Source organism: Agelaius phoeniceus, chromosome 12, assembly GCF_051311805.1.
Source record: "Agelaius phoeniceus isolate bAgePho1 chromosome 12, bAgePho1.hap1, whole genome shotgun sequence".
Taxonomy (NCBI): Eukaryota; Metazoa; Chordata; class Aves; order Passeriformes; family Icteridae; genus Agelaius; species Agelaius phoeniceus.
The window spans coordinates 16,691,950-16,719,667 of record NC_135276.1 but is presented as its reverse complement, the minus strand read 5'-3'; the positions used below and the strand labels follow the sequence as shown (position 1 = coordinate 16,719,667).

Genomic DNA, 27,718 nt, shown 5'->3' with positions numbered 1-27,718 from the left:
TGCTGAAGGGGATGGGATCAGGGTGTTGGTATTGTCTTCCAAAGCTGAGGTGTCTCCACTGCAAACAGCCCCTGCTCCCTCAAGCACTGAGAGCCATGACAATAAAAATGATCCCAAAATTGAACCAAACAAGACCTAGTATTTTTTTTTTTCCTTTCCTACCCCTTCCCCCAGCTCGACTGCTTCCAAACTCCCTGATGAAAGCATTTTAATATGTAGGAAGAGCTGCTGGAGTCTGCAATGCAATTCAGTGTTCTGTGGTGTGGGATGAACAGATTTTCCTTTCTGTAGGGTTTCCTCCTGCAAAGTCATTGTAGAGGAGGGAATACTGTAAGATTAAATCTGGTTAAAATACTATATTCATGTCACACCAGATACGGTCTCCAGACTGTGCACAGTCTTTCAGCTTCCTTTATTGTGAAATCCTTTTAAAATAGCACAGTATAGTGTAGAGAACTTATTGAAGTATAACTGTCTTACACCAACTCTGTCAGATAAAATGAAGGAAAGTGATCAGGCTTCTTAAATTAATAAATCTGCTTAGTGTCTCTGGTTGCCTTCACGCTCTCTTACTGTCTTTGACTCTTTCCTTATTAATGAACTGATAGTTAAATAAAGCTGCTAAGTGAAGCAATGCACCTTGTCGGTGGAAGAGGGTTGGTGTTCCAGGTGTGCTGTGCTGGGAATGGTTGTGGGTTTCGGGCAGGGATGGCCACAGCAAAGACTGAAAGCAAGCTGACCACATCAGTTTCTAGATGCTCCTCAGGTGTGAGGCTTGAGTACCTGTTCCTCTCAGCCCCCTGCATTAATAACAGGATGAATTAACCGATTGGCATGAAAGGAGAGGTCGTCCTGAGAAAAATGACACCAAAGGTCCACAGGAGTCATTTGCTTTTAGAGATCCCGGGCCAGGTGCCAAGTATTGCATTTATCTAAGCACCGTCCTGTTTCTCAAAAAAACCTCAGAAAACAAAACAACAAACTCCAAACCTGAAAGAAAAAATTAAAACCAAAACAAGAAGGCAACATCTCTTTCAGTGGCCTGTGGGGTCCTTTCAAAGAGGGGTGGGTTCTTCGGAGTGGGGAGCTTGGAGTGGGATGTGGGACAGGGATCATTCAGCTGGCTCTAAATGTGCCCACTTTTGTTTTCAGAGCTGCAGAGCTAATCTGGAATCAAAATGCTGGAAAAGAGCCTACAGTTTGTCTTGCCTTTTTTTTTTTATTCAAGTCGATCGGGCTTGTGGTTTATTCTTGCTCTGATTATGCTGCACGGTTCCAATAAATGCACGGAGCTCAAGCATTCCTGCAGGCACTTCATACATGTGTGTGTCTGTGCATGCACACTCAGGGAGGGAAAGTTGACTGTAAGGGACACAACAAAATATCCATATTTAAGAAATGTGGATTGACTCACTGACTTATCTCACTTATTGTACAAAGATTCACTCTATGTTGATTTTTTTCTTTAAATTAGGTTTTAAATATGTGTTGACAGGATGAATTTGTACAGTGTGAGTAACTGCAGGAGGAAATGACAGCTCTGCTTTTGTTATTAAACTACTGTCTTGAAAATAATGGAGTGTGTACAAAAATTGATTATTATTTTGCCAATTACATTAATGCAGCTAATAACAATCATTAAGAAAAAAGTACAGAAAGCTTTCAGATATTAGAAACTGATATTCACTGGTGAGGCAAAAAATACATATTCTTAAGGCAATTTGTCAGTAAGAATCTTCTGTTATTAATGTGAAATAAATACTAAATGCGTGAGCTAGAAATGTTTCACTTCAAACTGTGTTCATTTCTTCTTCACTCAGCCAGAGTTAATAAACAGTACAAGAGACTTTCTAAATTTAATTTAGGATTTGCATATAAAAGGTCCTATTCTGTACCATAGTGGCACAACAGACAGGCTTTATGATGTTAAATATTCCTTTTAATAATAGTTTATTTTAATATATTTACTAAATTAGGTACCCGAGAGAATCATCTACAACGGTGATGTGAAAATCCCTGTTACCTGAGGTCAAAAATAAAAGGTATGTTTTCCTTTTCATTAGCAATTTGCCGTATTTCAGCAGGGGTGGTAATTTCACTGCTTTGTTTTCTGCTGCTAAGATGGTGCTTTTTGCTCAGCCCTGGGGAGCCGGTGACAGGCTGTGGTGCAGTTTCCTGGGCTTTTGGGTGAGGCTGATTTCAGGTGCCTACAAGAACCACTTTCAATGATGGGGCTTTGTACTTTTGTCAGCCAGGCAGCTCTCTGGTGTCCCACACCTCATATATAATCCTTTGCAAATGTTTTCTTTCTTTTTCTTCAAATGCTAACGTTCAGACATCAGCTACGGGGATTAAGGATGGGTCTTCTGAAGATCTCCCTCAGATCTTGATGAAAATCATGAGTCTGTGTTAGATGACTTCAGTACTTACAAATTACAATAGAGTTTAATTCACAGCACTGCTTTCCTCTGGAAATTCATGTTCATTCAATCTGTCAACATTGACTAAAAAATATGCTGCTAATGAAAATGTGGGAATTAAAACTTTCAATCCCTTCCCCTGCTAGACTCAAACAGGCACTTTATTTTTTTTTTCCCGTGGAATCTGACTTTTATTGACCTTGACTATAAAAATACTAAGTGGGTTAAATGAGCACCAAGGTTGCAATGACAGATTCCTGTGTGAATTTTTTTTATGAAACCTCCTATTTTAGTTAAGAACACAGCCTGCCGTACAGCCTGCCACGCTTTGATCAACGGTTAAGTGCTGTTAGAAACAGCTGAATTTTATTAGCTCATGGAATTAAGCTTGTTTAAACAATAGATTTATTTTTTATCTTTTAAAAGAAATATAAATAATAAATTGAAATAATACATTTCTTTGTTAATTTTGAAAATAAATTTACGTAACAGATTTATTATTTAAAATTTAAGTGAGGATGGGGGGGATGTAACTGGTGCTGTAGCCTGTACATTAAATGGAGCTGAGAGGAATTTTTGATGGTGTATGGGTTGTAGGAATAGATTTCTCAAGGAACACTACAGGACCTTCATTTTAAGCCTGATGCTCCTCTTACTTCCCTGAGGAACACCCTGGATGGGGTTTTGCCTGCATTGCATTTTTTTTTTCTGTTTTTCACCACTGTAAATGAGAGGGAAGCCAGACCACTTGGATTTTTTTGTGAAAAGTTAGAGTACAATTTGCTTTTTTTGCAAGAATACAGACAGCCAGGTTGCTATCAGCTGAAGTAAATACATGAAGTGTGTATTTTAATAGCAAAGGTGCAGCACTTGTTTAATCAATTTGCTTCCTGTAATTCATATATGTAACTATTAGATTTATATAAATTAGTGATATTTATTCTTTTTATCCATATAATAAAAAAGCAAATATTTTTCCCTTATTGACACTTGTGATCTCAAGACTTGCTTAGCCTGCTGTTTTCTGGGACAGTTCCTTGTGTCTTCCCTTAGTATTTTGTGGTTATATTTTCCCATATTATAGACAAAAAAAAACCCACAAAACAACCAGCAGCAAAATCTGTTAGTTTTAAGCAAATAGCTCTTGGGTCTTGGAAGAGTTAACAAACTTTTACGGCAAGGTTCAGGCAGTTCTGACCCCTATGGTAATATTTCATCTAAGGTTACTGTTGGGAGAGAAATCAAATTTCAGCTGTGAACATGATTGACAGGTGAAAGCAAGAGAGAGAAAGACATCTGGTCAGATGGGGAATTTGGGCAGGAGAAGGACAATTCAGGGAAGTGTCTCTGTGATATTAGGAATAATAAGCTTAGATATGAAAACTCCCATCCTCTACGCTGTCTGGAGGAGAGCTCACTTGATATTCATGGAGGTGGCTTGGTTGGGGGAATTTAGAGAGACTGTACATTTATAGTAGTGGACAGTAGTCTCCACGGTCTGACTTACTCACTTGGCTCCTTTGAAGGAATTATGTTATTTCTGGCAAACTTTAAGGATTTCAGGGCCATTTATTTAATGACTGTGACAGGAATATTTGGTGGTTGCTGGTTAAGAGGTTCTCACCATGATGTCCCTGGCAGGTCAGGCGGCAGCAGGGGTGGTGGAGGCCGGTGCTGGTGTCACTCTGTGTCCTCCCACTTCTGACAGCTTTCAGGGTGAGCACTGCAGGATGAATTTTGTGTTTATGATATACACTCATACCAGCAACAAAATCAGTTGCTACCCCATAAAATACCACTAAGAGTCCATTGTGATGTTTTACAAAGCAACTGTTATTTTTGTCTTATTCCAGCTCCCAGCAGCACCAGCTGACATCCCTTACAATACACACATAAACCCAGGTGTGTTTCACTGTGCTTCAGTGTATTTTATTTGGTGCAGAAAAGCTTCTCCATCCTCCAATGTCATGGAACCAATAAGAATAAAATATCCCTGTATTTCCTGATCAGCATGATGATGTTGGAAAATAGAATTTACTTCTGACATAAGATATGTAGCCAGGTTTTTTCTTAAAAAGGGCAAGAAAAAAATCTGTTGGTTTTTTTATCACTGTGTGTAACAATGTTTCAGTTTTCAAAGAGGCTCTGAAGGACCTTTTTAGAGCTCCAAGGAGAGGATGAGGCAATGATGGACCCTAAATTGCATCCTACCTACATCCCAGGTGAGAGGAGAGATCCTGGGTGAATTTCTGGCCCCACTGAAGCCTTTGGTAAAATTACCCTTTAATTCCTGGGGCCCACACTTCCACCACAAAGGAATATCTACAAAGGAGGTTGTAAAATGAAAAGCAAAATCTGAACTTATGCGGAGGTAGCTGAGCTGTGAATTCCCAGGATGGATGTTCTTATTTGGGAGTAAGGGTGGATTTCCCCCTTCCCTAGTACAGCTAAGCTGCTTTCAAAATAAAATAAATTAACCAGGAAAATCCACTCTTATTCTAGAATAGGAGTGTCCACCCAGGCAATGACTAGCACTGCAGTATAGTTTATTTCCTAATTTCCCCATATGGATGAGACCTGAACTAAGGGGAGAATAAGGAGCAGTAAAGAACAGAAATGTATTTTCTGTTCCTTTTCCAGTTTGCCTCTAAGACTTTTCACACAGGGGAAATCATGGCGCTCTGAAAATACACATTTACTTACTTTTCACTGCTATTCCTGTATTTGCACATGCATTTTTAAAAGAAATTTGTGTTTTGTGCAAGACCTTTTGCATTCTCATACTATTCACGTGTATTTTTGATGTGCAGTTGAGTCTGTCTGTTCATGATATCATTTCTCTTTTCATGGCCGTGGCCTGGGATATCAAACTACCCAACTTCACTGGAAATTAGATCTTGTTTTTCTTCCTAGACTGTACATCTGATAAATTGAAAATTAAAGCTGAGAACTGTAAAAACAATCAAATTTCTTTGTGCATGAGCAAGTTATTTTTAACTTTACGTTGTTGAATTAACACTCCTTGTAAAATGTCTTTATTTTCTGAGGCTGATAGCAAGATAACTTCCATGAAATATTATTGGCAAACTTCCCACAGCAGTCAATGGGAGCCTTGTATGTATTTTTCAAGCAGATGTGCTGTATTAAGCCTAAATGAGAATCTTTTTTTATCAAATGGGATGCAATATGTTATTCTTGATTAAAAAATTCAGAGTAACCTCGCCCCCTCCCTTTCCTCTCCCCAAACATATTTAGTACAATTTACAGATCATTTTGCATAGGTAAAAAATAAGTTCTTGAGTGTTTATAAAAAGCAGGATTTTACTGTGCCTCAAATGCCTTTCTAGCTCATTCCTGTGAATTTGAAGTATGAAAATGTCTCAAATCTTTATGAGTGAAGAGAAAGTATATTCCATATGTAACAGCTTTTACTCCCCTAAAATTCCCAGGCAAGTCAATTTAATACTTTTCCCTGTGTTTAAAGTAAGCTCTAAAATATTTTCTGGTGATGTAGCTCTTGCTGTTGTTTAGGTCTAATAAAGGATTTTAAGTGCTAAAAAAAAAAAAAAAGTTATATTTTTAACATCTCTCCTGGGTTTTCTAATTTGTGCCACTTACCAAATGATTCGCACTGTACCAAAATACAGGAGATTGATGAGACAGGAAAAGTACTGATTTAACATCCCACATATAAAATTACTTCTCAGGCTCCACATATAGTCACAATGTTTAGAGAGTGAAGAAAACGGGAGCTGGGAGTCACAGTCTGACTCACTTGTGAGACTTTGACCCACTTATTTGATTCTAGATTCAGCAAAATACTGAAGCACTTTAAACTTGTTATCTGAGGTTTCTTCTAAAGGTCTGTTACCGTTGATCTCTTTATATCTCAGTTTACACAGTTATAAACCTAGATAATTAATTCTTACCTTCTAGGCTTTTGTGGGAGTTAAAAAATAGCTGTAATGTTCCTTGAAGCCCTTTAATGAAAACTGGTTTATTGAAGTACTTGTCATTTACCTTACTTCATACTGTGGAATGAGAAATCACTGGTGTTGCCCAGGTCCCACGCACCATTTCTACTGGGATGGGAATTTACTCTCCTGAGTTCACTGGGCCAGGATTACAAAGATCAGGTGCTTTGGGAGCTGGACATTTTCTGAATCACACATAACTTTACCCTGATTTTGAACGTGCCAAAATGTAGGCAAAATCAGTTATGTGCCCCATCTCTCTCTTAAAGACAATATATCTTTAATACCTCTATGTACAGAATAGCTCCTGTGCACCTGCAAGGCATGCAGAGGTCACACTGTCCTTGTAATTCCTCCCCTTCCTGCCATTACCTTTTTTTCCCAAGGTTCGAGCCATTATCATTCAGCAGTTGTGCAGCTTTTCTTTTCTTCCATCCCCAAATTATTATTGTTTCCCTCCTACCTTCTACCCCTTCCGAACCATAATGGAGTCCTCAGCTGTAAATTTGCTAACTATAAAGATTTTTGCTTGAAATGTTTTGAAAATGCTGTGAGAAAAAAAAAATAAAAAGAAAAGAAAGCCTATGAACAACACGCTGTGCCATGCTCCAGCATTGCACTTCTATGGGAAAGATAATAAAGATATTAGCACTCATATAATTTCAGATAGGAAATGAAACCAGACATGAAAGAAACACTAGCTCCAGCTGTTGAGTGGGAATCAAACTAGCTATGGGAATTACAGGTATTGTCACCGGAGACAGCCTGACTTCTGAGAAATGACCTCAGGTGTAGGAGCTTGCTGTGGCCCCTTGCAGATATTAACACCTAATTAACAATCTGCGAGAGCATCCTACATCTTAATCACCAGTGAGGTGAGAATGACAATCACAAGGAGGAGAAGGAGAAGGGAAATGGTAATTTTTCCTCTGCACGCATCATCTAATAACCATGGTTATTCAGATGCAGCTAAATGCGATTTCCTTTTAGTCATTTCTGTCTATTGGAAGGCACAGTAAGTTCATTTGCTAGCAGGTAGGCAGCGGAGGTGAGAATTGAATTGATCTGAGATACTCTGAAAAATTGACCCTGAGGTCATTCCTAGTTTAAATTGGGAAGTAAGGCTGAGCTCGTGTCTTCCCTTTCTTCTCTCCCCTCTCCCTATTCCCCCTCTTTTTGTGTTTTCAGGCATATTAGTCTGTACTGCATAATTACTTGAACATACTCTGATGGTGGGGAACCTTGTTCCCTCAAAGTTAATCAAAATAAAGAGAGCTTTTGTTAGCAGTGATAGGTAATTAAATCTCGGCGCGGCTTGCGCAGGGCCTTTGTGCCGGGTTATTGACGGCAGAGCCGCGCTCCCCGGCCCTTCTGCGGCAGCACAGCCCGGAGCAGGCACCAAGATTCAGGCCCAGGCTAAATTAGGAAATGGGGTGTGAAGGCCTGGGAATCTTAACGGGCCCAGGTTGTAAAGGAGAGGGGTGCTTGGCAGCACATCCTGAGTCTCCCAGAGGAAGGGCAATTTCCCTGGGGAGAGGTGCACGTTTTAAAGAGGAGAAAATCAGAGGTGGCACCTCTGCGTTTCTGCAATCTTCTGACTGTGGTTTTAACCAGCAACTGCTGTAAGTGTGGATAGGAACAACCTACTAACCCAATTTCAGATCCAGTGTACACACCTAGGGCCAAATTCTGCTTCCTATTACCTGGTGTAAATGCTCAGGAGCATGGGGGAACTGATGGAGAGGCTCTGGGCTTAGTCCCATACCAGAGGGCTGGTGCTAGTAAAAAGCAGCAAGAAAGTAAAACAAAGACCAGATTTACTTGATGCCACCGAAGTCAAGGCAGGAGTAGCCTCCCTGGGACCTGTGGTGATGCTCCAGCTTGCCTCTGGATCACTTGGGCAGGATCCAATGGCGTTGTAATGCCTTTTAATGGATGCTTTTATGCGTGCTTCCAAACAGCTTCCACTTTCAAACATCTTTACAAGAGAGTTAAAACAAGAGGCAGGCAGGGAATGAGGAATAAACTCGTCAGTATGTTTGTAGTCCTCATTCTGCAGAAGCTCTACCCATGGCACTCCCTTGCTGTGCACAGGAACAAACTCTTCCTATATTACTTGGACCCAAATTATATTCTAATAAGGAGAGAATCGCAAAGTGAAGACAGCATTATATTAACCACTCAGCTTCCATGGAAACTCCCATCATTTTCTTTCCCATGACAAGAGATAATCTCTCTGGTTTTTGTTATGCTCACTTCTTCGACTCCTTTAGCTTTGTTTTCATGTGTTGGCCTTGCACTAAAAAATATAACTTGACATCTTGTGTCTTCTCAGCTAAAAAGGTATCAGTTCCTGGACTTAATGTCAGCTGTACCCAGATCAAAGGCAAGAAACATAAAAGTTGACATATATTATTTATTTCATGGTTTACATCAATGATGCTTCTCTCTATCCTTTTTTGTTATTATTGCTGATGTTTTGCTCATAATGTTGCGCTCACTTCTCAAAAGTGTTTGTCCCCTACAGACAAATATTCATATTAATGTAATCCATCAGCAGCTAACAAATGCCAGCTCACTTCAGCATTTCCTGCGCATCCAAAAATCCCATTGTTTTTGCAGGACTTGGGTGTGCAAAGAATGCAGGATCGGGCCCAGGGCAGGAATTTGGGAGCTGGAGACTTTCTCCCTCAGCCCCTGCAATGCCCGGGGTTGGCTGGAGCAGCCTGGGGCGCTGGAGCAGGGAGTGGGAGCCGCTGCATTCCCTCCCTGCATTGTGAGCTGCTGCAGAGGCGAGACGAATGTCAGGCTTTGTGGGGAGCAAAAGCTCTAAACAGACTTTTTCTTTTTTTCCCAGTAGTTTGGTTTTTTTCCCTCTACCTTTCCCCATCTTTCTTGTTTGCCTTCGGAGTCCTGAGTGAGTAATACAGGGTCTGTCTTACAACTGTGTCCAGAAAACCATCTGAGATCAGTCAGAAATGCTGCTCCAACCTGTGTTTCCCTCTGACTGCTCCATTTAGTGTAAAACTTTCCTTTATTTCTCTCTTTGTCAACAATTGTGGCAGGTTTTACTTCCTGAGTTACAGACCCAGCTGAAATGCTGAGTCTGATCTTGCCCCCTACCCTCCCACAAGCTATTTTTTTCTGCAATGAAAATAATAATGCTTGAGAACCATCCTTGGCTTTTTTTTTTTCTTTTGTTTAGTTTGGGTTTATTTTAAAGCTTGCTGACAATTGTCAAATGTTCATTCTAGCAAAGAAGTCCTGGGAGGGTCTAGCCTTGCTGCACAGCCGGCAGGAGTAATTTGCAGCGCTCCTTGGAGCTCAGCTATTCAGCCAATGTGTGTCGCTTTACTATTTCTTTAAAATTTAATTGGGATCAGGCAATCAAGTGTCTCCAAATTTTTTGCCTCTTCAGGCTGCAATAAAGCCACTTATAATTTATAATCAAAGTTTGGTATCGTTAAACTAAACTGTAAAACCTACTTCAGGGCTTCAGTCGTAAAATAAGTATACGATAAATATTGCAGTGGGGCTTGAGTAGCACAGCTCTACCAACAGCACGTGAATGAATACACACACACACATATTTTACACTTCTTTCTTTTTTTTTTGAATGTGTGTGCATACGTTTAGTTCCAGAGGTAAGAAAGATGTAAATAATAGATAACTGTCATGTATTCTTTCTTGGAAGGATTGAAGCTAAGATAGATTTATAGCCCAAGCAGTTAATTTAAATGCAAAATGAAGTGTTAATTCATTAAAGTCATTTATGCATCAACATTATTTTTATGTCTTTATTTATATTTTCCTGTAATATGCAGCAATGTAGTATTCATCCTGGGGTTTTTTCTGTCTGTTGACTGTACTGCTCCTTTGCTTAGATTTTTTTCTAACAAGGCAGCTCATTTAGAAAGAAATGTTTATGTGAAGTGCTTGTCAGTTGGCATTTTTACTAGTGTGCTAACCCAAAGGTAAAATATAAAGGCACGTCTTTTCCTTGCTGGCTTGTTGCTACTAGAAGGGTTCCTCCCTTGTTAGCTTGATAAATAATTTTACTAGCGGGAATCTGCTGAATTTTTATGCTTGCTGTCTATTTTCTGCTTGCTGCAAATAAATTCCAGCACTCAGAGGGCACTAAAACTCCAAACACATGGTATTTTCCCATTTTGTTGCTGGTTGCCCTGAAATATTTATTTCATCTTGTGTTTTTAATTAAATCTTTTTTTTTTTAAGTGTAGGAAAAAATCCCTCAAGTTATACAATTATTTCCAAATTAATATTTTAGTCTGAATTGTATTTAATATAAAATCTTGAGTTTAAATAACACATTATCTCAGGTACACTAAATGGGTAGTGTTAAATCAGTCATCACTCCAACTACCTAATGGTTTTCAGATTAAGTGCAAGGATTATTTATTGGTATATTATCCATTTATACATTTCTTGCAATTTATTATGTACTTTTAGTTTTCCCAGTTTTCAATCAAGAAAATTAATTTAATTTGCCACATAAAAATTCGAGTTTGACAAGAGAATGCACCAAAAAGCTTTAGATTACAGGTTGTCATGGCATGTATGGCAGAAAAAAGTTTGCAAGAAAATAAACTGGGAAGAAAGGCTAAAGTGGAAGACCAATTGGTTCATGTTTTCACTTTTTTTTTTTTAAGATTTATTTTAAAATTTAATTTAATTCAACAAAGCAAGAGTCATACCCAAAATTCTCCCCTTCCTCCACCATAGCAAACTCTGCTTGTCAGAGGGTGTCTGTCACACATCTGGAGACTCGCTGCTCCTTGCAGCACATCCCCTCTCAGTGTCCCAGGTGCTCATGGCAGCACATCCCCTCTCAGTGTCCCACGTGCCCATTTTGGGGGCTTGGCAGCCTTGTGTGGATTCAGGAGCTGCTTTTTGCAGGTCTGCCCGGGGCCAGCTCCTCCTGCCATGCCTGTGGGTGCTGCTGTCAGGGGAACAGATCCCTTTGCTTCCAACAGGATCCCTGGCTGCGGGTCCTGTGGAGCTGTCCCACCTCTTCCCAAAGTTGCAGGGATGCAGCCAGCATCGATTCCTTACACACCTGCAGCTCAGGGAGTGAGCAGGGAAAGGACCTGGATGCAGACTGAGGCTGCTGCCCCTCCCATGCCCACCCCATCCCTTCCAAGAGAGGGCATGCAGGGCAGCCAAGCAGCAGGACCTGTTCAGACTTTCCCTCAAACAACAGAAGGATAAATATCTTTGAAGATGGCAGGCAAATTCATACAAAATTTTAGAATTATTTGCATATTTTTAGCACAATTTATCTAAAAGCGGCCTCGAACTTTGGCCCAAATTCTTGCATTCCTACACCAACTACCCTCCCATTCATTTGCTTATTTCCATAAGAATTAGGTGATGGATCTGAGCAGTGTAAGCTCATGCTGCTGCCTGGCTGCCCTGCAGACATCAGCCTTTTCACTTATATGAGCACATCCCAAATCAAGTAATTGGCTGGTGGGAAGAACTGATGCACCAGCTCTGAACAGATAAAGGAAAAGCTTGGGCAGTGGGGCAAATTACCCTTGGGGCCTCGGCCATATAAAATCCTAAGTGAAACAGGGTTTCAAGGAATCTCAGGAGGTGATGTAATCCATCCCTTTGCCATGAGGCAGGGTCAGGCAGGCTTACTGTTATCCCTGATGGATATTTGCATAACCTGTTGTTTAAGCCCCCCATGGAGAGTGTGACACGTCCATGGAGCCTCCCTGGCAGACCTTCATCATCCTCCCTTCTCAAAAGCATCTCTCCCTGTCTAACCCACAGCTTAGGTCCCTCATGTCCCCACACCAAGGACAGCCCATTCCCTTCCTCTTTGCTCTCACCCTTTGCACATTTGAAGGCTGTTGTTATGGCTTGCAGCAGTGTCCTTTTCTCTAGACTAAACAGCTCCACGTTTTCTAGTCTTTCTTCATAGGTTATGGTCATGACATTGTTATTTAATATCTTGTCTGAAGAGTCTGCATACAGTAAACTTGCTGGAATTCAATTTACCTGTGTTGAAAAGGACTGTGAGGATGCTGCCTGCAGGCTTTACAGCATCTGAAAGAGGAATAATTTAATTCTCACTCTGATATTCTGTCTTATGCAGGATGGAGGGTACAGAGCATTTCTTTACCTGGGAGTGTTAACTGCAGCCTCCCCATGAATTTACCCTGGTAACAGGAATATTGTAGTGTTATGTGCAGCCAGAGTGTAATGACAGGCTTCGGGAAACATGTTTGAACATTTTCTAATTTTATATATGAAAGTAAGAATGGGAGATAGGATTCTGCCTCTGTGGTTGTAGGTAACACCTTGGGGTGTACAAGGTGCTGCATGCATAATCTGTCCCACAGGTTTCATGAATTTCAAAAGCAGCTGAGCAGCTACAGCCACCTGCACACCACCTTTCCCTCTGCTGGTATTGCTGCTCAGCTTCAGTTTGGGTCTTCAGAATCTTCAGATCAGATTTTCCATTGTGACAGAAGGAAGTTTGCCCCAAAATGCCACAGATGAAGGTGAACTTGAGGTTTTCTTGGCCATCTGGGTGGACTTTGCTCTTGGCTCTAGGTTCCTTTTTTAAAAGTTGAAAAATACATTTTGTGCTTTTTCAGTGGAGATTCTCTTTGCTCCCTGGGGGAAAAAAAGAGGGAAAACAGAACCTGCTAATTTTGTTTCTCTCATTGACTTCCAGTGTCTTGCCTGGGAGGTTGGTAGGGAGATATGCTGGAGCAAACCAAAAGTATTTACTTGTGAGTAAATATTCCCCAGGGACTTTTCTTCTCAGATGTGCTGGCACAAATTGCTCTGCCGTGGGATTAATCTGCATGGCAGAATACCAGGCAGCATCTTCTGGAGGTGGATTTAAGTTTTTTAGGATTTTGGCTCCATAACTGAAGGCTTAACCAAACCTTGAAAAGTGATAATGGATGTACACACGCTGCCACTTCACTAAGACAGACCAGGTGCCACTTCTGGAGGTAAAATCTGACAGATTTTTAAGGGTGATAGTTGGTGTATTCATACTCATAATGTACTTTTATGAGGGGAAGATAAGAATTTCCATTTCTGATACAGATATCTCTTTCTTCTTTGAGCTTCTACCTCTGCTTTGCAATGTATAAATCCCCTTTCTTATAAAACTGCTTTGGACGTCCATATGCCCCCAGTGATCACCTCATCAACTTAAAAATTGTCACATCTAAAAGTATGAACTTTCTGTACACTATGAGAGTGTATGTAGAATCAGGGAAAGCAGCAATCAAATCAAGTAAACATTTTACACTAAGTGTTTTCTAGCTCTAAAGGAAGACCTTGTTGAGAAATATTCACAAAATGAGAGTGACCTTGCTGAGCCATTGGCTCAAGTCATAGATGTAGCAGGAGAAGAGAAAATATATGCTTCCTTCCTTAAAGAATGGAGTTAGGACCAGTTCTTACCATGGGAAAAAAAAGAGAGGGAAATGTATTGTCTTCCTTTCAGTGGTTCATTTTTCTTTGCAAAGTGATTAATGCATTACTATAGCGAATTTATTGTATAGCCTGATTACCATTGCCTAATAAATCTAAACAACTGTGACTGTCATGGTGATAAGGCTGGCATGATTTTGTCTCTCTTAAAAAAGGTTTATAAGTTAAGCTTAACTTTTAGCTTTCTGTATTTCTGGGATAAAATTTATTTTGGCCATTACAGCTCTATCTGTTTGAAACTGCACCAAAAGGAAATAAGTTTTTCAAAAGGACAGTATATTATAGGAAGAGTTTTACCTTCACTCAATTTGCAAAAGAAAGTGAACATCAGCATTAAAATGGAAATGAAGTTCAGGAGAAAATAATAACTCAGTTGTTTAAAAAAGGTTTTAACATTTAAAAGGGACTTTGCAAATATCAAGGATGGACAACCCAATTAAATTAACTGCATTACAGTCACAGCCGTTAACACCTCGGGCTCAGCTTTTCTCAGGCTGCTGGAGTTTGCTGAGGGCTTGTCTGTGCCTGGATGAGAGACTTGCAGGGAGGAAGGGCTTGTGATAATGAGAGCCATTTTCTTTGAACCACAGGGAAAGTGGTGCTCCACTGTTGGTGCTGTGGCCGTGCTGAGCCAGACACTGGGCAAGTGCTGGGGTTGGGACAGATCTCTTGGCCACACAGGCACTTCCCACTGCCCACGCTCCACTCCATCACTTCAAACATGGACATCAGTCCTTTCTTTCTTTCTTTGCCCTTTTCTCTCTCCCTGAACACGTGTGAAAGAGCTCTGCACCTCTGTGCTGCAGTGGTTCACGACTGTTCTGGCTGAATGCTATGGTGAGCATCACTCTCGTGAGAACACCCAACCTTTGGAGGGTGTGATGTGGAAAAAGATCAAGTTTCCAATGGGGATGTCCATTTAGACCCTTCTTTTCCCATCAGGCATAAGGAACCAGTGCAGGGCAATAGCAGGGTGTGTTAGGGGAGCTTCCATGTCCTGGGTTTTCCACTTTTTCCCTCTCCCTGGCTCCTGCCCACCACCATGTCTCACAGTCTCTCCCTCAGAGCAGCACCAGCTGCTTTTGCAGAAGCAGAGATCACTTGGGCATCTTTGTACATCTTGGTCCACCATTCCTTTGTCTTCCTCCAGGTCTTCTGCACAAAACCTGGGACCAAGGCAGAGAATGTGGCCTATTTAGTTGGTAGAAAACTCAGCTGTCACCTGAGATGTAAGTTGTAAATTGCAATTTGCTTCCAAAAAGGTGCAGCTAAAGTTTCTTGCATAGTTGTGTGAATTTTGTAGTATAAAGAAAGACCAGGAAAAGATCATGAACCTTCCTACATCCTTCACCTGTTCTGGTGACGGTCTGAAGACCTTTCACTTTGCATTACCTAGGAGACACCATTCCCACTGACAGTCATCAGTGTTGTTTGATTTGGTGTGGCAATACTGGAGTTTGGGTCTGGCAACATGAATTGAATGTCTCAAAAACATCAAGGCTTGCATGTGGGGCTGGCAGTAGCTGGTAGTTCATATTTAAAAAGTTGAAGGTCTTTTCCTGATTTTAAGCCCCTGAACTCCTGGCATTTTTTTCCTTCTTTCACGTTTTTCCTTGGTTACATTGTAGATTATCTTGAAGCCAGTAGAGTTCAAAAGGTCTCTTTTTAGATATGAATTACTTCATTCAGGAATAAAGGAGAAAAAAAAAAGAAGTTACTTGGTACAATCTGGTACAATCAAGTATCATGAAGGGGGAAAAAAAGCCTTAAGCTTTAGCATAAGCTTTCAAGGACTCAAAGGCTTCTTTTTTTCCCTGAGTATGTTGAACATCTTGAAAATAAACCAGGGTGTTTCAAAACACAAGATAGATGTGTCTGTTCAAATAGGCATTGCATTTGGAATTGGTGCCTCTGGTTGTTAAACAGAACCCTTGTTTAACGTCCTCATTAAGAACTGTGACTTACCACCAGTTTTATGAAGATCAAGTCATTTACTTTTAAAGTAAATTAAAGCAAATTTCTCTGTGTGACAAGTCAATAAAACAATGGAAGGCTCAAGTTTTTCAATCAACCAACATCTGTTCCTTGTTTTCCTCTAGATGTAGATGCCCTGTGTGCAGCAATAGGTGAACAGAGTGAGAGCCAATAGCTGTAATGGTGGGGGGATTGTTCTGCATATTTTTGTGGGTGGTATGGGTTGGATTTGGGTTTTTTTGCTTGTTTCTTTGTTTGCTTGTTTGTTTCAACACGATGTTTGCTTAACACTATAAGCTCTGTCCACTTTTGGAAAGGATAATTGTGTAGTTTCCTGTGGCAGCACGTTCAGAGCTGTGGTGACACATGAGCGGTGACAGCCGATGGCTCCGATGCTGCATTTCTCTGCTGGAAGCACAGTAAGCTTTGCAGGGTAGTGTAAGTGGTAAACCACTTCTTGGAAACACAGTCAGCACAAAAGAGATCCCATCTTTTGTCCGAGCCACCCACACCAGCAGCAGACACCTCTGAAACTGAGGGATGTTCTCTGAGCTGTGGTGGGAACTAGGTTGTATAAAAATCTCACTGAAACCACTTCCATGCTGTAGCCACACGTAACCTCTTTGTCTTGAAACTCTGTCTCAGAGAGAAGCCAGCAGCAGAAACCCAAGGTATCAGGTCCATTTTACATTTCAACAAGTGCAGGATGCAAACAGTGCTGTGTTTGTTTTAAGGGTTCTGGAGGGTTTGGCATTTGCTGGTGTGAGAACTGGCTCCCTGCTGTGTGAAACGTTCACATGTGGATTTGTGCTGTGTGGGAAATGCTGGCAGAGTGGAAAAGAGAGGGGAAGCTCTGCTGGGAAAGTAAGAGGGGGCTGAATATTATTCACTTGGGGCATAAGTCTTTTCCTAGTTCCTCTTGAGAGGGTAGTTTGTCTTGGACAGCATAGCATTGACTTTTGGAATGGTTGAGGAGGACAGGAAGTCATTACTGGATTCATATGAAAATTAGGGAGCTCAAGATCATTTTAGACATTTCAAAAAATGTCAGTGAACATCCAGAGGCCATTGCTGCTCTCATCCTTTGACATCTGCCTGCTCACTCACATGTGGTAATGGACCCCATCTTCTGAGGTGTAGCTATGTCTTTTATCTCATGGTGTCTTCTTCTGAGCCCTCAGGTTGAAGACATTTGGTGGGAATGGTTTGCCCTCATTCAGACCTTTATGGGGCCAGGAAATAGGCTGCTCTACTTTATGGGAAATGAGTAATTAAGTTTCACCAAATTCAAGGTGCCTGGCTGTGGGAAACAGGCAACTTCTGCTCTGTAAGTTTTTCTAGAAAAGAATTAACAAATTTTTTTGCATGCTTCTGCTATGCTACACTAGATTTTAATATACAGAAGCACATAGATTTATTGAGCAGTTCTGAAATCTCTGTTTTGTCCAAAAGATGAATAATATAATTACCATAATTAAAACCACAAAAAACTCCAACCAACCAACAAACCAACCAGAATGGAAACCCAAAACTTGGTGAGTTTTGGATGATAAAAAAAATGGCAACATTTAATCCATCCCAAAAATGGTTTGGTAATTGCTGCCTATTTGTATCTTAATAACTGAATATGGGAAAGTATAAATTTAAATAGCTTTCTCTGCTTTCTCGTTGTCCACATAAAGAGATGCTGCACTCAGTCAAAGGAGGACGAGTCAACAGCCAAGATGCAGCTTTCTGGGGTATGAGCTGTCATGACATGGGGGTACCTGCTCAACCCCTTTTTTCCATGGTTTTGGTGGGCTTTGGAAGGATCTGGGATGATCATGCTTGGACTCTTGATATGCAGGAGATGAACACCCAAAGGCAATGCACAGAGGCATTTTGGTAGGAAAAGTGTTTCTTGGGAGCACTGACCCACAGTGATCTGCAGCCAGCACAGGGAAGGAGCCTGCTGTGGGAAGGGTCAGGGACAACTACAGGAACAGCCATGCTGCTCCCAGTGGGGACATCTTGGCAGCTTCTTGCACCAGGGCGCTGGCAGCACTGAGGTCAGATCTTTTTAAGGAAGCTCATTTAAAACGGAGAGCCTGTGTTTTGTTTTTTAAGTGTCATGGTGGTTTTATTTTTTTAAGTGTCATGGTGGTTTTTAGATGTCAAGAGAAACCAAGGGGATCAGGCCATCCCGGGCCAGCTTCCTTCCTTGTGTTGATGATTGATAGAGATGAATTTCCAACTGCAGCACAGATTGATCTTAATGCAGAGCCCTGTGCTCTACCTAAGGCCAACAGCCCCAGTTGTTCCTGCCATGAAGTGTCCTGTGAGAGGTCAGAGAGGAGATCTCCCTACATTGTAACAACAAGGCATTGTAGCAACAACTGCCAGATTTTTACTCCTTACTGCCAGTTTTACTACTACTATTTTATTTATTTGGCAGGGCCAGAGGTGGGACATACATCCTCACTTTGACCCTGGCATCTCCAAGTCATATTCATCTCTATCTCTTCTCTTCTTCTTACTTTTAGTCTTGTAGATAGAAGGAAGCTGTGTAAAAGCCTCAGAGTCAGCCCTGCCCATTGCACACTGCTCCTTCCATTTCTCCTTTCACCAAACTCAGTGGAAAATCTTCTTTTGACTTTGGTGGTGGTTGTTCTGAACTCTTACCAAAACCATAGAAGTGTCCTAAAGCACAAATATATATCCCTCAAAGCCAACCCTGTTTTGTGAGCATCTCCTGCTGCATGAGGAGCACTGTCCATTTCTCTGGTGTTCAGCTCCTCCTGGGACCTGCTCAAGCCTGGGCAGGATGGGACCATTTGTGGGGCTAATTCTGAAATCCATTCATGTACCTGTTTGAATTCCCCGGTCATACAGTTTATCTAGAGATCTGCTCAGAAGTGAGTGTGAAATAATAGTGCTTTGCACTTCCTGGAGGTCTTTCATCTTCCCAAATATTTATTAAATAGCCCTCAAAACAGCGCTGTGAGGCAGATAAGAGATGGATGGATATGGTTCCCTTCACACACCAGTGGAACCCAGCAGCTGCCTGGCTCTGTAAAACAGCCCTGCCCCCAGTTTGGGGCAGATTAAGAAGTGGATAACAAACATGTACCTTGTTGAGGGTGTAGAGGGAATTTAGTTAGGTAAAATTTAATTACCTGTACTGGAGCTTGGCCAGAAAGTCGAGGCTCACCCTCCTCCTTTCATTGCTTTCACTGTGGAGTCTCTAGCTCCATCACGTTCTCATCCTGTTTGAAGTTTGATCTTGCACCTGGTTCTGGCTTGAGTGGATGTTGAACTCAGACCAGGGAACCCTTTCTGGAACTCTGCACCTGTCTTTTTCCCACAAAGATTTGGCCCTGTGTCTTTTTTCCTGACTAAGTTTTTACATTGAGATTCCCTCTCTGATATTCCCCGAGCACTTAGAGCTGCACAGCATGAATTCTCTTTTGTTTGCCTTTGCAGTGTGTAACTCTAGAGCATAAAAATGTTGAAGCTAGAACTCAAATTTTACCTGTTTTGTGGTAATGCTTTTTTAAAAATCTCCAGGCTCTCTTTAAAGCTTCACAGATAGCAATTTATTGTAAAGCTACATTTACTGTATTTTATGTCCAGTGTAATTGCTTGTTTCATCTAATTCAGATTATACTGGCATATAAGAAAGACTATCCCAAGATAAGAAGAGATGAATTATTAATCAAGAAAGTTTTGGAATTAAGATTTTAAATGTATATTCCAGATATATGTGTAACATTTAGAAACAGATCTGAAAAGACTTGTGTTATGTGCTTTAATCAAATTTGAAAAGAAAATAACCAATGTATCAAACGTTAGAAAGGAATTGACCAATAAGTCAAATCTGGAAATGGAAGTGATGAATAAATCAGGTTTAAAAAAGTAGACAACCAATATGTCAGTGTACAGAGTTTTTATTAAAGTAAGGAATTGCTTGGATGTGACTGAATCTGTGCTACAATCATGCAATTAAATGCCTGAAATCCTTCTGTAGCAAATTATATGTGCAGGTGTACACATACACACGTGCCTCTATACATGTACACAAAATAAGCACATGTATTCTTTTGTAGTGCTTTCAGCCACACAAACAGCATATGATATTCTAGGTGTACCCAGGATTTCAGTTTGAAATGTCTCCATTTCAATATTCTCATGTAACTGGACCTGAACACCTCATGTCTCCAGCTTTTATAAATAGTGATAGTTAGTATAGCCCAGATTTAAAAAATGATGGGACATGCCTTGTTCTGAAAGCTTTCTGCTTTTGTTTTCTGTTTCTAATTGTACACTAGCAGCAACAAAAATTCCTTTGGCTAATTCAAAGTATTTTGATAGACAGCTTGGGCCCAAAGCATATTTTCAAGATCAAGACTATAAAAATCTCACTATGGAAAAATCATCATTTGCCTCACTGACTTTGATTTACATCTGTGTTACAGAGCCATGAAATTTAAAATAAGATGATCTAAATTGTCCTATAATAATGTGGGCATGAACGTATACTCCTGGTGGCAGAGTTTCCCTGTCACTATACCAAATGAAATCTAGTTTTTAGTGCCAATCAGTTAGGCATCATTAACCCTTTAAGAATGGCATTAGCATTCTCACAAAGCTTTTCATCATGTAACAAATGTTTTCAGACTAAACTTCTTGAGGTCAAAGAATCCAAGCCAGAAAGATTTAGGGCCTTTTTGTCCTCTGCAATATTATGTATACACTCTCCATCATACCAAATATAAATTATTAGCAGTGGTTTTTAAAAGCTTGCAAAAATGTAGTATTTGAGTTAAAAAGCAGTCCTTCATAAGCTGTCCCCATGTGCTCCTCCCCCTCATCCCTTTCTTGCTGTATAGTAGAAAAATTGCTCTGTACATGCATCCTCCAGGATCCAGAAATGAAAATTGCTTTGCATTTGCTATTACATTATGGTGCTCTCCATTCTGTTTTTTTTTTTTTTTCTCAGTTCATGTTGTTCTTTTTGCAATAAGTGTATGTTTGAATTGAATTGAAGAGTAGCATATTAAAGAACTGGTTTTCATAGCTGTTTATGTCCTTTCATCCAAAGAAGTGTGAGAAAAGCAATCAAGGCTTCAGATTGACATGCTAAAGCAAGAACTATCAGAAAAAGCATCTTGCCGTTGGAGTGTGGAATATTTGCATACCCAGTGTGTTTGTATTAGATCAGACCAAACCAAGGTATTTATAGAACCAGCTTCAGCCTGTGGTCAGGCCTGTAATGAACAACTGATTTAGTTTCAGGTAAAGTAATTATTAATCTATTCCCCCCCACTTTATGCCTCTGAATGTGTCAAAATGTAGCATCTATAACCCTGACTCAGTGTATTATTCAGACTTTCCATCACTCTGTTTTTCAGCAGATGGCATCTTGGTGACTTGTAGTCTTATGAGTGGGATTTATGAAGTGAAATAGAGAAGCTTAAAAAGTAATTGCAGAGACAGGAGGAAAAATTAGAAATTAATATCACTGTAGGAAATGGAAGCAGCCTCATGTGGAAGTGAAATTCTCAATTGGTAGCTTTTACATCAAAAGTGGTGTTTGATTTGTATTTATTGCAGTATAAATAATGTGATGCAGGCAGCAGTATTGTATTGAGTAATTTCTCTTGCAGATATTTGGGATGAATTTCCCATGAAAGACGAGTAGGGAGCTGTAAGATTGCTACTCCTCTGCTCACAGAGAGCACCACATCTTTCAGCTGGGATTTTGGGAAAGATGCTGCCTGTGCAGTTCAAGTAAAACATCCTGTGTTTTTTGGCTCAAAATAGCTCACGTTAAGGTTTTGCTGATGAATCGATGTGGCCCATGGAACAACCTGAATTACTCACTGAGACAATGTGAATGTGTGTGAACTCAGGCTGGGTAAACAGTTTTAAGGGCAGGATGAGAACTCAGAAAATCGAGAGTACAGTTCACATGACTGGCTGAAAGAAATGTTTGAATGCTGTTGATGAATTTAAGCAATATTTATCATAGATTTGCACAGCAGCAGTGGCACAGAGAGTAATTTTATCTGCAAAAGGGGTAGTGGTAGCATAAGGGATCAACATCATGGGTTACATGATCTGCACTGCTGAAATTCAGAAGAAATAAATGCCACATTTTGCTTAGGAGACAGTTTAAAGAACAACTTTCCTTCTCTGAGGTGCCTATCCAGTATGAATCCCGTGTCACCAGTGAATAGAGATTCATGGCAAGCTCCAGGTAATCTGTGCTTAGAGTCCTACAGAAAATCCCAAGGGAATATGTTAATCTGGACTTGCTGTATGTGTGTTGGCACTGTGGTGCAGTCATGATTTTGAGAGAAAGCATGGATATGACGGGTGATTTGTTCTTTCAGTGCTAGCTCTGCGGGTTTTTTGGACCAAAATCCTCATGTAAGTACAAAATTAACTTGATCTCCAGCCTCTCTGATTTGAGTCAGACTCAGCTGTATGTGCCTGTATGGACTTAACACTTTAATGAATCAAGATCTAAATTCACATCTTCCTAAGACTTATGCTCAAGAATGAAGAGGTTATTTGTCTGTCCTAGTGGAATCCTTTTTGGTATAACACATTTGACAGCTCTATGTAAATTCACAGTGGTGTATGAAATACTTTTCCCCATCATATACTGTCTTTGTCACTACCTTCTCTTAACCTTTATCTCAGTAGAAAAGAATATTTAGAAAAGCACACTTGAAAAATGCGCGCTAAAAACTTACTGCCCAAAAACATAGAAATTGTTTTAACTAAACCTTTTTGAGGCTTAAGGAACTTCAAAAAGAAATTTGGAATCATAGAAAATACTGAAGGTATTCCTTTTTTTGTTCTTGTTGTTGCTTGAAAAAATGAAAGTAATGGCTTCAAAATGTGTGCACTGAAGAGAGGCTTTTGTTCTGACAGCTTGTACATCAAATTTCAGCATTAGTGGGTTTGAAATGGTAAAAGTTAGAATTTGATAAAACAGGCTTTTGGGGGTCCTTTCTCTAAAAGATTCCTGCATGAAATATGAATCCAGAAGAAAATCATGGAAACAAAGAGGATGTTTTTAACTGTATAGAACTGTTAAGAAAATAATAGTGCAAGATGTGCTTTGAGATAATGGCAGGAATTTTGCAGTTGTATTGTCACTGTCAAAATCAGCCTATTTGCTGCAGTTCTATAGTGTTTAGGTGTTAAAGTGTTAGCTTTACCCAACCCTTTCCCAGCACAAAAAAAAAAGAATGTTTTTGAAGTTTGATTAGTTTCTTCTTTCTTCAGATTTCCATTTTTGTACTCTTTCTACATTTCTCAAGCACTGTGACAACACCTGATGAAATGTAGAAGGTTTTTTTAAAATGTTTTTGGAAGTTTTCTGTGCTATTTAACATTAATGAAATGAAATACGTTGCCATCAAAAAGCAGAACTGAAAGATACTTCTCCCATATTAGCTGTTATCGTGTAGGTCCTGTGTCCCAGGGTCTGGGACAGTGCATCTGTGGGACTCCAGCCAGAGAAGCAGGTTTGGATTTGCACGTGGGCAATTTCTTGTGAAGAAGCAATGCCTGAACATGGCTGAGGAGAGTGTGGTTGAGGCTTGAAAATTTGGGGCAGGTATTTTGAGAAGCAGAGCTGTGATGCTCAGCAGGAACGTGGGGCTGGAGCCGGGATGAGGGGCAGCCCTGCTGTGAGCTGGGAAAGCTCTTCTCACTGGTGCTGAACACTTGGGTGGCACCAAGGTCAGGGGACATTCCCCTTCTTTACCTCAGCTTGAAAAGAAGGTGTAAAGAAAGTAAACCTGCTCTCCCTTCCAGGATAATCCAATCTGATGGGTTGGGTTCTTCCCAAAGAGAGAAAGAGCAGAGCCTGAATTTCAGGGAGGAGATGGAAGGGGCTGGAGCCTTCAAGGTGATATCCATATCCCCTTCTTCTCAAAGAGCTTAGCAAAACAAAATAGAGAAAGAAAAGCCTCCAGCAGCAGGGAGTGAACTGCTGGAATTTCCTTAATATTAGCTGAGCTTTAGGCAGCAAGCCTTAACGTGGAGAATTATTTTTAATTAATAGCTTTTCCCCTACTTTGGAGCTCAGCGGGAGGATCTTCTTTGCATTGCACGAGGAGGGGAGATAGAAACAGTCCCGGTTTTGTAACTGGTAACTATTTCAGGCCAACTGCATTGCCTGGAATAACTTTGTATTCAGAAAAAGAACAAAATGTTACATCAAAAGATACCTTCTTCTGGTTCCTGGATTTAAATTGCCTGTCTCGATAAACCCACAGCCTGACCAGAAATGAGTTGATGGATTTTAAAAATCTCCAAGCCAAATTATTCTCTCTCTCCTTTTCTTCCTCCCTCCCTCTCACCTCTGTGTTATCAGCGTGGCATTTGGCCCTTAGAGGGGACGTTCCAAGGATGCTGAGCAATCCCAGCTCTGCCAGGGTCTGAGGCCCCAGCACTTGTGCTGGGTGGCAGGGCCCTTTACCCAAACTAGCCCAGATCCAGATGGAAAAAGAGGCAGGAAGGTGTTGTGAATTTGTATTACTTTAACACAATGGGTTTGTTCAGAGACAGTTTTCAGGCAATAAATGGCTCCTTTGTGTTCCTTCCCTCCCCATGGTAGCTTTCAGAGCTGTATATGTGCATATCATTTTGCCTGTGTATTAACAAGCAAGAAGGCTCCCTGGCTTCAGGCTCCTTCCTTCTCTTCCTCTCCCTCTCCTTCTCCCCAGCTTACAACACCCTCTGCTGCAGCACACAATTAAAACAAAATTAGCAAAATAAGTACAAGTTTATGGCAGGGGAAGGGGGGGGATGGCCAAGAATCCTTTCTTTTTGCTTCTCTTATTTGGAGTATTGTAAGAGGCTGTAGTGCCTCTTTTTTATGAGAGGCTTCCTGGGAGTCGGGACATTTGCTTGTTATACTGTGGCACTGCAAGAGGGTGATCGTCATGGACTATAAAGTAACGGGAAGTCTCACAGCCCCTCCAGCTCTGTAACACAGTAGCTTGGCTCACACAGGAGAGAGGGATTTATAGCACTGCCTTGTATTTTTTAACATATTTTGACTGCTTTTTATTTACAACCCAGCCCAACAGTTCTTACTTTGTCCCCTGCCTCCCTGTCCTCCTATCTTAATTCTGTTCCTTGTGGTGTGTTGAAGCCCCAGAATGGTACAAAAAAAATCACTTTAGGTGGAGAAGCAGCATGGATAAGTGCTGAACTTTGGGGTGAGCACATTCCCCTTCAGGCACTAAGTGCAGGATAAATATCTGATTTTCTAGGCTATGGGGAAGGCAAGGAGAGTATGGAGCTGGGAGGAAGAAGCAAGAATATGAAAAAGAGTGTTTTCCTTGTTATCAAGCTTGCCAAGCTATTTTCCTTATGAGCTTTTGTGAAAGCCCAGTGTCTTTCTCTTATTTAAATAAGTCTAATCTCTGAAGGAGTTCTGAGTTGCTGCTTTTCAAAGCAGTGGGGTGTAGTTCCGTTTTATTAGCGGTCATTGAAGATCTGATGCAGTCGTGTCAGAAGCTGTAAATGCCTTGATGCTGTCAAGCCAAAGCCGTGCCTGCCATCCCTGGCACTGCCTTTAGAGTCAGCGTCTTCCATCTGCTGGGGCTCACAAGCATCATCTCCCAAATTTTGGCCTGGATTTGGCAGCATTCATGGGTGGCCATGCTCTGGTGGGGCTGGAGTATTGGTAAATCAGAATTACTATTTACAAGAAGGGGGAAGGTTTTGAACAATGCAGGCATTGCCTGAATAATTGAGCAGCTTTTGGGAGACTTTGTCTCTCTGTTAGCATTGGATCCTGATCCCAGCTCCCTTCCATTTGCTCTGATGAAGCAGTGTGGCATCATGCTGCTGACCACAGCTCGGATTTGGGGTTATCTGCTCTCATTGAAACAATTCCCCCAGAAGCTGCAGCAATGAGTTAACCATCTGAGGTCAAGAAGAGGACATTAAATATAATTAGCAGCTCCCTTAATCTTAAGTGGAGAATCCTCATTTGCTTGAACGTGTGTACAGATCAAAGCTTGATAGGAGCCGGGATGTGATACAAGAACAGCTATTTCCCAGGAAGGATTTTTTTTTTCTCCTCTTTTTAAGGGCAGAAGGGAAAAGCACCAGGAATTTTGAATTGTTGGAACTTTTCCTCTTGTGGTTCAACTAATGCAGTGAATCAACTGCACTTGACCAGTGCTTGTACATGTTAACTATCAGCTAACATAATCTGAAGCCCTAGGAAAATAGGTTGTAGCACAGATGTAAGACACTGAAGGAAGACAGTAATTTTTTCCTGTAGATGGGAAATGCATATGTTGCCTCACTCACTTGTCATTACTGAAACTATAGGTAGGGACAAAAATAGAAACTACTGACAGCTTGATTTCTTCATGCTGGCACTGAGCTACAGCAGAGCTCTACAAGACCCTATAAATATGCAAGCGAAGGGAAATCCTACACAAGTGCTATCATACTGCTATAGTATACTGAATAGAATTAGCTTTATTGCAACCAAACAGTATGGACAGAGTCTGCTATTCAGAGCTCCCCTATCTCAGGAACAATGTAAAATGTGAACCAAAGGCAGCTAATCTGGCCTGTTTACTGGGAACAGTTCCAAAATATATTGTTGGAAATGACTAGAAAAAGCTTTGCACTGCACAGCTCTTATGGAGAAGCCCTTTCTTCCTTTTAAAGTGAAATGTCCTTGCAGAAATTAAAAGCTGTTTCATAAAAAAAAAAAAAGGGGGGGGGGAGGAGGGGGTAAGGGATCACTGTGGTTCTGTGGTTTAAACCACTTATTAAAATTTGTGAAGGATCCAGCATGCATTGAAAATGCTGCCCCTGCCCCCAAACCTAAACCAACAAAAACAAGCCAACCCCATGAATAGCTCTTCCTAGCTTCCTGCACATTGAATATGCATGTTAAAGGACAAGGAGCCAAGAGTCGCTCTGTTTTGCTTTGCTTGGAATATTTTTTCTATGAAAATATTTCCTATTTCATTTTCATATTGCTATTTTTGATATGTCAAAGTCAGGGGCCATGCCAAGGAGAGGCTGGTGAGCTGGCCACAGAGGAGATTTCTGCCATGCTCACAGTGGTGAACAGAAGCAAGATGTTCCCCACTGTGTAAATGATGCTCCTGCACCTATGAGCAGGGTTTAAAGACATGTCAAGAGCAGAAAACACTGCTGCTGGGGCTGGGAGGGGAGTAGGTGGGGTGAAACAAGAGTCAAGCAGAAATCAGGGTAAAGGGACCCCCAAAATTGGGAAGTACTCATTAGGCATGAAATCCTGTAACTTTTCATTGTTCTCAAGAGAAGATACTACCTGTGCCATCTCATGAGCTGTGACAAGTATGTCTCCCTTCAAGAGTAGGTCCTCCCTCTTACTTTCATTCACATCTCTAAAGTGGCTCCATTTTTCTAAGCTGCTGTTGTAAGTTTGCTTCATGATTTAGTTGCTCTCACTTCTTTTTCTTTGGAGGTGGCAACTGATTCTTCCTTGTTAGAACTGAGCAGTGTATACAACTACAGAGTAAACATTTCTGTCTTCCTCCTGGTTCAAACAAAAAACCTTGACCCCCATGCCAGTAGAAGTGAAATGTTTCCAAAACACACAGGCAACTGGAGATGTGGCTGTGGTTAAAAGCCTCCAATTTAAACACAGTTCTCCAGGAAACCATGACCAGGCGAAGATGACTCGTCCCTGATGAAAGGTCTGACTCTGTAACAATTTGTTGGCCCACTTGTACATTGTTATTTTATTGTCTGTACCATGGAGCACTTACCTCTTAATATGTCTGATAATAAAAATCCCACAGAAGTTTAAATTAGTGTAAGGCTCAGCGATCAGGCTTAGCT

At 40.9% G+C, this 27,718-nt stretch overlaps 1 protein-coding gene across 2 annotated transcripts in view; it reads left to right on the top strand.

Annotated features, from left to right (window-relative positions):
- Window positions 1-27,718, top strand: part of MAF (MAF bZIP transcription factor) — a 194,210-nt gene that overhangs the window by 10,254 nt on the left and 156,238 nt on the right. For both annotated transcript variants that reach the window (XM_077185192.1, XM_077185191.1), the window contains exon 2: window positions 1,977-2,042. In XM_077185192.1, coding sequence (XP_077041307.1) covers window positions 1,977-2,010 — 34 coding nt within the window. In that variant the 3' untranslated portion in view covers window positions 2,011-2,042. The remainder of the gene's footprint in view (window positions 1-1,976; window positions 2,043-27,718) is intronic.